This window comes from Oryctolagus cuniculus, chromosome 1, assembly GCF_051225735.1.
Source record: "Oryctolagus cuniculus isolate XC-2025 breed Fujian yellow rabbit chromosome 1, ASM5122573v1, whole genome shotgun sequence".
NCBI classification, from domain to species: domain Eukaryota; kingdom Metazoa; phylum Chordata; class Mammalia; order Lagomorpha; family Leporidae; genus Oryctolagus; species Oryctolagus cuniculus.
In genome coordinates, this window is record NC_142867.1 from 8,548,708 (window position 1) to 8,560,173 (window position 11,466).

The window sequence follows — 11,466 nt, forward strand, 5'->3', positions numbered from 1 at the left end:
AATTCCACTGACCCAAGGAGCAGTTGAGGGTTAATCCCTCTGCTACTAAGTCACACTTTAACTCATTCTCTGCAGACCAAGAATTAAAAACTGCCAGGTAAGGGTCAAGGCTACAGCAGACCCTGAAGGCTGAGTGGTCCCGACCCCCAACGCAAGGCAAAGCTGCAAGGGAAAGGGAGGGATAGAACAGGGAGCCGAGGGGAGAAGGAGGGGCAGCGGCCAGGCTGCAGTCCCCCCACAGAGCCGGCTCAGATTCAGCTCCAGAAGCAACTCAGCTGCAGAGGAAGCAGCAGCCCCAGTCCTCAGGCAAACGACAGCAGGAAGACAGAGGGACAGACAGAGATCCTGGGACTGGAGGTGTTCAGCCCCCAGCCACTCGGCCAGGCCTGGCCCCATGGCCTTCAATGACCTCCTGAAGCAGGTGGGGGGCGTCGGCCGCTTCCAGCGGATCCAGGTCACCCTGGTGGTGCTCCCCCTGCTCCTGATGGCCTCCCACAACACCCTGCAGAACTTCACCGCCGCCATCCCCCCCCACCACTGCCGCCCGCCTGCCCATGCCAACCTCAGCAAGGATGGGGGGCTGCAGGCCTGGCTGCCCCAGGACACACAGGGGCGGCCCAAGTCCTGCCTCCGCTTCACCTCCCCCCAGGAGAGACCTCCCTTTCTCAACGGCACAGAAGCCAATGGCACAGGGACCACAGAGCCCTGCACCGATGGCTGGATCTACGACAACAGCACCTTCCCTTCCACCATCGTGACCGAGGTGAGGGGTTTTTTTTATTTTTATTTTGTTTATTTGAGAAAGAGACAGACAGATAGATAGACATAGCTCCCATCTGCAGGTTCACTCCTTAAATGCCCACGGTGCCTGGCCTGGGCCAAGCTGAAGCCTGGAGACAGGAACTCAATCCAGGTCTCCCATGTAGGAGGCAGGGACCCCACTACTTGAGCCATCACCTGTTGCCTCCCAATGTGTACATTAGCAGGAAGCTGGACTCAGGAGTGAAGCCAGGACTCGAACCCAGGCATGCTGACATGGGTGTAGGTGTCCCGATGTGGTGTCTTAACCGATAGGCCAAATGTCCCTGGGGCTCCCTCACTTCATGTGGCATCCAAACTCTGCCTTCCCCGGGAGACAGCTACACACACACACACACACCCCACACACACTCACATACTATCCCACAAGTACAGCACACACCACACACATACAGTCTGTCTCAAATCCTCCAGGGGCCAAGATGGGGAGAGGAAGAAAAGTATTCATGATGCAGACTTTGTGTTGGGGGTTGGGGGGGGGGGGTGGAAAGAAAGTTGATGTGAGAGCTGCAGAGTCTTTAAAAGAAAAAAAGAAAGAAAAAAAAAAGCTCCCAGCTCCAGAACCAGCCAGGGAGGAAACAGCAAAGGGCAGTGTCACAGGCAGAGGTGGGCACAGACTGCCGGAGGGCGGAGGGCTCCCTGCGCCTGGCTCGGCTCGCCTGACCCTCCCCCTCCCCCCACAGTGGGACCTCGTGTGCTCTCACAGGGCCTTACGCCAGCTGGGCCAGTCCTTGTACATGGCAGGGGTGCTGATTGGAGCCATGGTGTTCGGCTACCTGGCAGACAGGTCAGTCTTGGGGCTAGGCAGGGATTGTGGGGGGTCCCCTGCACTGGGATCGGAGTGGGGGGGGTGTCCTGGAGGGAGCCAGGGCTGGTTTGAGGACTTGTGGCCCCAGCCCCATAACGCTCCACAATTCCTCCATCGACCCCTTACCCACAAGCGTAAGGCATCACCCAGGGCAGGCACAGCTCTGATGGCCCAGCCTGCACCTCCCCCTCCCCCACCGTCCCACAGCCCTTGGCCCTGCTGCAGGTCTTCCTTCCCCTAACAGGCTGGGCCGCCGCAAGGTGTTGATCCTGAACTACCTGCAGACGGCCGTGTCAGGGACCTGCGCAGCCTTCTCGCCCAACTTCACCGTCTACTGCACCTTCCGGCTCCTCTCGGGCATGTCCCTGGCCGGCATCGCCCTCAACTGCATGACACTGAGTGAGAGATGCAGCTCAGCGGCCCGCTCCCCTTCTCACCACAAGCCCCGCCCCCTCCCAGCCTCCTGGCCCAGCCCACCCCTCCCCAGCCTGCCTGCCTTACAGCCCGTCCCTTGGCTCTGCCCTTGGCTCTGCCCTTCCAGCCAGTACAGCAACCTTCTGCTCAGGCTCATGCCACCCTGTCCCCTCATTTAAAAGCGAGATTGCGAACTCCACTGTGAGAGTCTCCAGGTCACGCAGGTGACTGAAGCAGGGAGGGGTGAGGACTGTACCCAAAGGACCCAGAGACACACAGATACTGCGCTGCCTCAACCGGGGGTCCCAGGGTTGTCACATTTTTTTCCCTTCCCTCTTCGATCAATGTAAAATATCCTACTTTGAAAATGTTTTGATATTTCCTTTTTTATTAATTTATCTATTTATTTGAAAGGCAGAGTTACAGAGATGGAGAAGCAGAGAGAGAGAGAGAGAGAGAGAGAGGTCTTTCATCTGCTGGTTCACTTCCCAAATGGTCACAATGGCCAGAGCTGGGCTGATCTGGAGCCAGGAGCCAGGAGCTTTTTCTGGGTCTCCTAAGTGGGTGCAGGGTTCCAAGGACTTGGGCCATCTTCTGCTGCTTTCCAAGGCACATTAGCAGGGAGCTGGATGGAAAGTGGAGTAGCCAGGACTCAAACTGGTCCTATATGGGCTACTGGCACTGCAGATGACTTTTACCCGCTACTCCACAATGCCAGCCCCAGATGTTTTGATATTTCTAAACATGGGGTGAGCCAGTAGCATGGAAAAAACACATTTTTGGATTGAGTATGGTCTGTCCATGGGCCATCCAAGTGCATCCCTGAGATACCCGGTTCCTCCCATTTCTCAGATGAGGAACCTGAGGTTGGGGAGAAAGGAAAGGATTGATGTCAGGTCATCCCTCAAGACCCAGAAAGGAGTCCAAGGATCTGGTATTCTCCAAACTAAAGGAGACCTGAGACTGGGCTGCAGCCAGGACAGGATGCCCAAGAAACCCAGCCCCAAAGTCCAGTCTAAGAATCCAAGTCCCTGCCCCAGGAGCTGAACCAGGACCCCACCAGGAAGGAAGCCCCTCAGGTCGCAGCAGAGGGGAGGTGCACATGGATGTTTCCTCTAAGCTGCTTTGGTCACCAAGGGTGGAATCCAGCCCTGTGCTAAGAAAGACCAGAGCAATGGTCACTGCAGAGCAGCCGGAGATACTCTTAAGGGGAAGGGGACTCCAGCCAGAACAGCAGATGGGAAGAAGACCCAGCAGGAGTGTAGAAGGGACACATTCCTGGGGCGATTCTGAACGCTCTCCCATCACTGCCTCCCCCCAGACTGCCCCTCCCCCAGCCTGGCTTGCTGCATCTTCCACAGGGCTGGGGGGTGAGCCAAGGTCTGGAGGGAGGAGGGGTCTCCAGCAGCCCAGCCGCGCCATCAGCTGCACCACCTCCCCACCCTCCTTGCAGACGTGGAGTGGATGCCCATCCACACGCGGGCCTACGTGGGTACCTTGGCTGGCTACGTCTACAGCACGGGACAGTTCCTCCTGGCTGGTGTGGCCTACGCTGTGCCTCACTGGCGCTACCTGCAGCTGTTGGTCTCCGTGCCTTTTTTCGCCTTCTTTGTCTATTCCTGGTATGTGGGGCCCAGGGTGAGAGGCAGTGTCACAGGGAGGTTGCAAAGGACAGGATTTCTCCCAGGGCACACACACACCCCATCCCACAGAACTACAGAAGGTCAAGCCCAGTCCACAGCCTCAGCGGAACAGATGGGGAAACCGAGGCTGTGGGGAGGCTTCTGCCAGGGTGTCCAGTCCTCTGACTTCCTTCGTACTGCAGACTACCTGCCCGGCTCCCCTACTCAACACCCCAGAGCTGAGCCTCTGAGTTGAGGAATGAGTGGACCGCCAAGCTGGGCACCGCCTTGTGGTCCTGCAGAGTGCAATTTGACAAGCCCACTGCCCTCCCCCTGGAAAGCCCAGCCCCTGCCCCAGGCCTGCTGACTGCAAGCGAGGCCATTCGTGCCTATCTCCACCCCACCCCTGCTTCCAGGTTCTTCATTGAATCTGCGCGCTGGTACTCCACCTCTGGGAGACTGGACCTCACCCTGAAGGCCTTGCAGAAAGTGGCCCGGATCAATGGGAAGCAGGAAGAGGGGGCCAAGTTGAGTATGGAGGTGAGACCCCCCACAAGACCTCCTGTGACACCCCACCAGGACTCCACCCCCAAACCCCTGTCCCAGGAAACAGGAGGCCTCTCTGAATTAGGGTTAGGCTGGGAGGAGCCAGATCCTGACCCCTGCCTGTCCCACAGGTGCTCCGGACGAATCTGCAGAAGGAACTGACAATGAGCAAAGGCCAGGCCTCAGCCATGGAGTTGCTGCGCTGCCCTGCCCTCCGCCACCTCTTCCTCTGCCTCTCCTTGCTGTGGTAGGCCTAGGAGACTGACAGACGGGCAGGCAGGCAGACCAAGAGACAAAAGGCTGGCTGGGGAGCGGGTGGAGGCAAAGGGTGAAAGAGAGGGACGAGCCTTGAGCAGAAGTGCGGTGAGGGGTACTGATCCTATCTCAGGCCCTGCAGCCTTGGGCACCAGTGGACATCAGCTGCCCCATCTCCTCCTTTCACTGACAGCCTCCAGAGTCAACAGGCTTATACCCTGAAGACAGAGACCTGTCTGGCCTGCAAAGCATTTGGAGGATTTTCAGGCTTGGGGTGCCTTCCAGAAACACAGGCACAGGCAACAAGATGACCAAACCTCAACTCCCTAAGTACACTTGGCCTGTGGCTGGTATAACCCAAACATTCCACTCACCCTGTGCAATATTCCCCACTGTCGTCTCGTGCACCACGCTCCTTCCACCGCCACAGCAACCCCATGACCGTAAGAGGTGTGCTCAGCAGGAGCAAGCTGGGCAACACGTTCTATGCCTCCAGTCTGGGGTTCTCTCTCTCAGGTGTGGGTGCTATCTAGTCCCTCGAGCTTCCTTGTGTGGGCTTGTGACATCTTAGGAAGCACAACATTCATCCCAGAACCATGGACAGGTCCCAGGAAGCCCTTGCAGCCCCCAACAGCTTGGCCCTCAAGACAAGGCTTGGGTGTCCACCTGCCCTCCCTGAGTCTGGCATCAACAGATAAGACTGAAACCAGGGGGCTGGTGCTGTGGTGCCCCATGGTTAGGTTTAGGGCCCCAGCCTGCAGCGCCAGCATCCCATATGGGCACCAGTTCAAGTCCTGGCTGTTCCACTTCCCATCCAGTTCCCTGCTAATGCACCTGGAAAGGCAGCAGAAATTGGTCCCAGTCCTTGGGCCCCTGCACCCACATGGGAGACCTGGGGGAAGCTCCTAGCTTCTGGCTTTGGATCAGCTCAGCTCCAGCCATTGCAGCCACTGCAGCCATTTGGGTAGTGAACCATTGGATGAAGGACCTCTCTCTCTCTCTCTCTCTCTCTTTCTCTCTTTCTCTCTTTCTCTCTCTCTCTCCCTCTCTGTCTTTCAAATAAATTAAATAAATTTCTAAAATAAATAAATAAAAGCATGTAAATCCCACATAGCCACTAAATGAAAATCCCCTAGAACATTAGGGACTCTATTTATTGGAAGATTGGAAAATTAAACTGTGCAATTTAAATGTGTAGTCAAATGCCTGAAGAAACATTAGCCAAGGGAAATTCCTGCTCCTTAAGCAAGGTACCCAATGTAGCTTCCTTAAGCCTCCCTAACACTCTACATCCCTCTCCCCCTGCCCCTTCCCCCTAGGTTTGCCACCAGCTTTGCCTACTACGGGTTGGTCATGGACCTGCAGGGCTTTGGGGTCAGCATCTACCTAATCCAAGTGATTTTTGGCGCCGTGGACCTGCCTGCCAAGCTTGTGTGCTTCCTCGTCATCAACTCCCTGGGTCGCCGGCCCGCCCAGATGGCCTCGCTGCTGCTGGCCGGCATCTGCATTCTGGTGAACGGGGTGATACCCCGGGGTGAGCACCCATGTGCACCTGCGCCCCTCCCCCTCAGCTCCATTTTCAGCTATTACCCAACATCTCAGAAGGGAGGGAAAGAGGGAGACCCACTCCTCCAAGCCCCCACTCCCAGGCTCCTGCTGTCCCCTCCTTTCTAGACCAGTCCATCGTCCGGACCTCCCTCGCTGTTCTGGGAAAGGGTTGTCTGGCCTCCTCCTTCAACTGCATCTTCCTGTACACCGGGGAGCTGTACCCTACGATGATCCGGTGAGTGGGAGCTAAGGGTGGGGCTCAGACCCACCCTTCCAGCCCAGCCCAAAGACTCCCTCCTCAAATTCATCACTGCAAGGCATCCAGTAGCCACTCAACACACTCCACAAGGCCTAGCTAGCACAGGTGTGGCTGTCCGCTAAGCCTTTAGCTTCCCCTACAAGAAAACTTCAAAAAGAGCCACCAATTGGGCAGTCCAGGAAACACAACTCAGAGGCAACAGATGCACAAGTTAGAAGCTACCACCAAACATAACTTCTCCCTCTAAAGCAAGTGGAGCAAACCAAAGACTCCCAGCATGCAGGTAGAATAATAGCCCAGCAGTGTACGCAAACATGGCATTGGTGGTGCCAAGCTGGGGGGGGGGGGGGGCACCATACAAAGAAACAAGAAAGAACATTTAAAACTGAGATCAAAATTCACATCGGAAATTAAAGAAATGTAGGGCTTCTCTCAGCTGCTTGGAATGAGAACCCTGAGGGGCCCTGTGACCCTGTGAGACTTCAGGAGAGAGAACAAGAGAATAAAGCACTTACTATGTGCCTGGAACCATATGAAACCTTTCACAAACACCAACCCACTCAAGCCTTGATAGCATGTCAATAGGGAACTTCTATCATTATTCCCACCTAACACACGTGACAACGGAGGCACACCGAGGTTAAGTGACTTTTCCATGACTTTTCCAAGATCACACAGCTAGTGGTAAGAGATGACCTTTACCTTTGAATACCAAGTAGTTTGTCTTCTGAGTCAATGTTTTTAACCCCTTCCCTCATAGGGAATGTTCCTAACGTACACTTAGCATGTTCTTAGCATGGACTCTGGGGATCCTAATGCAAGAGGCTTATGTGGAGCTGGGGCAACTGTGGTTCAGAACTCCTCCAGGTGATTTGAGAACTATTGGTCTAATTCAACCGCCTTATTTGACAGCCAAGAAAACTGAGGCCCAGAGAGAGAAAGAGGCTTTGCCCAAGACCACACAGCAAGTTAAGGGCAGAGACAAATTCAAACTCAGAACCCTCATTCTCCGCCCAGAGCCCTTCCCAACTTCCCTTTTTGAAAAACACCAAAACAAATGCCAGATGGGTTTTTTCGAAGCAAATGGCGGGGGGACACCAGGGGATGTCCCTCCTCCCAGTGGGGCCAGCACTCAGCATTCAAGCCGGAATTCTAACCAACACCACCCTCCATGAGCCCACAGGCAGACGGGCTTGGGTATGGGCAGCACCATGGCTCGAGTGGGCAGCATCGTGAGCCCACTGGTGAGCATGACCTCCGAGCTCTACCCCTCCCTGCCTCTCTTCATCTACGGCGCTGTCCCTGTGGCTGCCAGCGCTGCCACTGCCCTCCTGCCAGAGACCCTGGGACAGCCTCTACCGGACACAGTGCAGGACCTGGAGAGCAGGTAGGACTCCCTGTAGAGAGAAGCAGGGACCTACCCAGGTCACACACCCAGGGTGGACTGGTGTTGAGACACAAGCCCAGACCTTTGCCTTTTGTCCCCAGTTAGCTGTGATTCTTCCTGGGGCCCACAGACATTCTGGGCAGATAGCAGGTGGCTGGGGACAGCAGAGTGGCAGTCCCTGGGAAGGCCCTGACTTCCAGCCAAGGCCTGGGGCCTACATACTCAAAGTATCACTGTTCTTCTCCCCTGCTCCCCAGGAGGAGAGGGAAACCAAGGCGACAGCAGCAGGAGCAACAGAAGCAGATGGTCCCTCTCCAGGCCTCGGTACAAGAGAAGAATGGACTCTGAAGACTGCAGAGGGGCCCCTCCTAGCCCCAAAGGGAGTGAGGGTCCTGCAGGCACCTGGCCACCCACTCAAGGAGCAGAAGCTAGGGGGTGGAGGCCCCAGTGTGGGGCTATGGCTCAGGAAGTGCCCCGCAAGGGTTCACCCTCCCCAAACAGACCCCACCAAGGCCATATCATTAAATGGTCTGACTGTGAACAGCGTCTCGTCATGCAGTTCCTTCCCCACCCTCCAGCCCTGTTCTAGATGAATAGAAAAGACCGATCTCAGCCCCCTCTCCACCCTCTTTCCCTGCCTTCTCCTTCCTTGAGCTATTTGAACAACCTTTCTGTGAGTTGTAAGTAAATACCAGATGCCCCGCTCCTTCTGCGTACATTAACTCCCTCTGTTCTCTCTGGAGACTTCTAAGGGTACGGACTACTGTTATTCCCCATTTTACAGATCGGGAAATCAAGGCACACAGGAGGAGAGTTAGGTAAATTGCCCAAGTTCACACACAGTAAATTGTGGAGTCTGGGTTAGAATCCAGCCTGGCAGGGCCGGCACTGTGGCACAGCGGATTAACACCCTGGCCTGAAGCACTGGCATCCCATATGGGCGCCAGTTTGAGACCCAGCTGCTCCACTTCCTATCCAGCTCTCTGCTATGGCCTGGGAAAGCAGTGGAATATGGGCCAAGTCCTTGGGCCCCTGCACCCACGTGGGAGTCACGGAGGAAGCTCCTGGCTCCTGGCTTCAGATCGGCACAGATCTGGCTGTTGCAGCCAATTGGGGAATGAGCCATCGGATGGAAGATCTCTCTCTCTCTCTCTGTCTCTCCTCTCCCTGTGTAACTCTGACTTTCAAATAAATAAATAAATCTTAAAAAAAAAAAAAAAAAAGAATCCAGCCTGGCGCCAGAATGTGTGTGCCAGGTGTGCAGAAGCAGGGCTAGTGTCCCACCTTCCAGTCCTGTGTCCCTGCTCCAGGCCAGGGACACCCTTTCAGGTGCCCCTTCAGGTTCAGCCATGGGGGCAGTGCTGGCTGAGCAGTCACAGCAGGGGTGGGGCCGGTGGCCCTCAGCCGTCTCATGGGTCCACAGTGCCCTGGAGGTTCCTGGGGAGCACCGGAGTGCCAGCTCCACGGGAGAACCCCAAGGCTCCAGGTGCGGCTCTAGGCGAGATGGATGACGGTGGGGTCAGCTCTGCCCCAGCTGGGCCTCTCAGGAAGTGGTCCTGCCTGCCCTCTTATGGACTCTCTTCCAAGGCCCGTGGTTTTTCCAGGGCTCTCCAGCCCACCTCCCCTCTCCAGACTGCCCTGTCTCATTCTGAGTCCTAGGGTCCCACCTGGAAGGCAGTGTGTGCAGCTTGAGGGATGTGGGCTTTTCCTGGGGGGCAAGGGGCTGAGGGTGGGCAGCAGGGAGAAGGTTTGCAGGCTGTGTGCCAGTGGACAAGCACAGCTGAGCCACCCACTCACAGCAGAGCACACAGGCCCCTCAGCCTGCCGCCTGCAAGATCTGCGAGACCAGTGAAAGGCCTTACCCCTGCCCCAGAACCCTGCCAGCAACTCCAACATGCTCTGACTCCTCCTGTGAGCCCTTCATCTCCAAGCTCACAGCGTTCAGACCTGCACCGGTCTCAACACGGCTGCCCGGAGCCAGACCCAGGCTGTCCTCATGACTCCCCCATGGGTACTGTTCCCAGGGGCTGACTCAGCTCAAAATCCGTTCCCCAGCTCCCAGCCGGGGACTTCCTCCTTAACCAAATAGAACCCTACCTTCCTCCCACTTTCCAATCCCCGGTTGGTCATTTGTGACTCTGTCTCACCAGAATCTCCCCTCCAGAACATGGGCTCTGTGCCCATCCTCTGACCTTGACCCTGAACCTGCTACGATTTTGTCATGCCGTGCCCCAGTGACCTCAACTGCTATCCTCAGTGCTACCTGCAGTCAGCTTGGCAGGGCCTTCGTGGCCACCCTGTTTCCTGGCCAGGGTGGCACACTCAGGAGGAGGATCCTCAACTGCCTGTCCCTGAGAGAGTGCTCAGCAGAAGCGACCTTCCCAGGGCTCCACCTGTCAGCCCAGGCTTCACCTCCCTTGGATTCTTCCTTCCCCCTTCCCAAGAGTTTACACAGACCCTTGATGGCAGATGCCAACCAGTTACACTTTTGCACCATGCAGTAGGCTGAACAGTGGCCCCAAAGATGTTTCCTGCAACCATGTGGGAAACCTGGATTGATTTCTGGCTACTAGCTCTGGCCACCCCATCATTGTAGGCATTTGGGGTATGAACAAGCAAATGCAAGCGTTCTTTGTCTGTCTTTCTCTGTCTCTCAAATTAAAAAGATGTTTTAATAATAAATGTATTTAACTCTCTACACTTTGATCCATTGTAAGTTGGTTTTTCTGTGATTTGCAAAAACATCATGTAATTTTTGTAACTTTATTGAGCTATAACAGACAGCTGCTCATACATTTTTAACTTATTTGTTTGTTTTACTTGAAAAGCAGAGACAAACAGACAAAGATTTCCCATCCACTAGTTTTCTCCCCAAATGCTTACAACAACTGGGGTTGGGCCAGGCCAAAGCTAAGACCCAGGAATTCAACCCAGGTCTCCCACACGGGTGGCAGAAGCCCAGCTATTGAGCCATCACCTGCTGCCCTCCAGAGTGTGCATTCGCAGGATGCCAGAATCGGAAGTGAAGCCAGGATGTAATCCCAAGCACTCAGGTATGGAATGTGGACAGCCCAAACAGTATCTTAACCACTCTGCCACATATAAAAGTATATAAATGATGAGTTTTGACAGATGCGTATGTCCATGAGGCCAACCCAATCCAGACAAAAAATGTATCCATCACCACCAAAACGCTTCCTCAGGCCCCTTCTTTGTGTGGACTTGAACTTCCACTTCCCTTGAGCAAATATCCAGCTATGGAATGGCTGAGTAGTACATAAGGTGCATGTTTAACTTCTGAAAAAACAGACAATCCATTTCCGTGGTGTGTGGGGAGCAATTCGGACTAGACTAAGTTACTGGAATTAGGACTTATTCTGTGCATCTGCTCCATTATGTCGCTCCTCCTCTTCGTGGAGGAACGACACTAAGCCCTGCCTAGGCTTCATATCCGAGTCACGGCACCATTATTTCGCTCCCCCTCTTCGTGGAGGAACGACACAGGACCCTGCGCTGTTCTTTCATCTGCTCGGCCCTCCCCGGGTTTGCTGCCGGCTCTTCCCGGGTTGGCTACTATCCCTTCCACCTCCGTGGAAGGGCAGTTCCCCCTGGCCACATTCCCCACTTCCGCAGGGGAGCGGCACACCGCCGGCTGGCTTTCTCGGGGGCTGCACAGGTGTTCCCCTTAGATGTTCCTGGTGCATGCCGTCTCTCTCCTCCTTTATAGTCCTCCTCCGCCAATCCTAACTCGGCTGCCCACACGCCGAGTACGCTGCTCTCCTCCAATCAGGAGCAAGTCCTACAGTTT

General features: G+C 55.4%; 1 protein-coding gene across 1 annotated transcript; it reads left to right on the plus strand.

Moving 5' to 3' along the window:
• Positions 1-394: 394 nt before the first annotated feature.
• SLC22A6 (solute carrier family 22 member 6) lies at positions 395-8,006 on the plus strand. Its single transcript, NM_001082127.1, is given in 10 exon segments — positions 395-763; positions 1,503-1,606; positions 1,872-2,026; positions 3,495-3,663; positions 4,080-4,203; positions 4,341-4,456; positions 5,784-5,998; positions 6,139-6,247; positions 7,455-7,658; positions 7,916-8,006. Coding segments are annotated over 10 exon segments (1,656 nt in total).
• Positions 8,007-11,466: the final 3,460 nt, after the last annotated feature.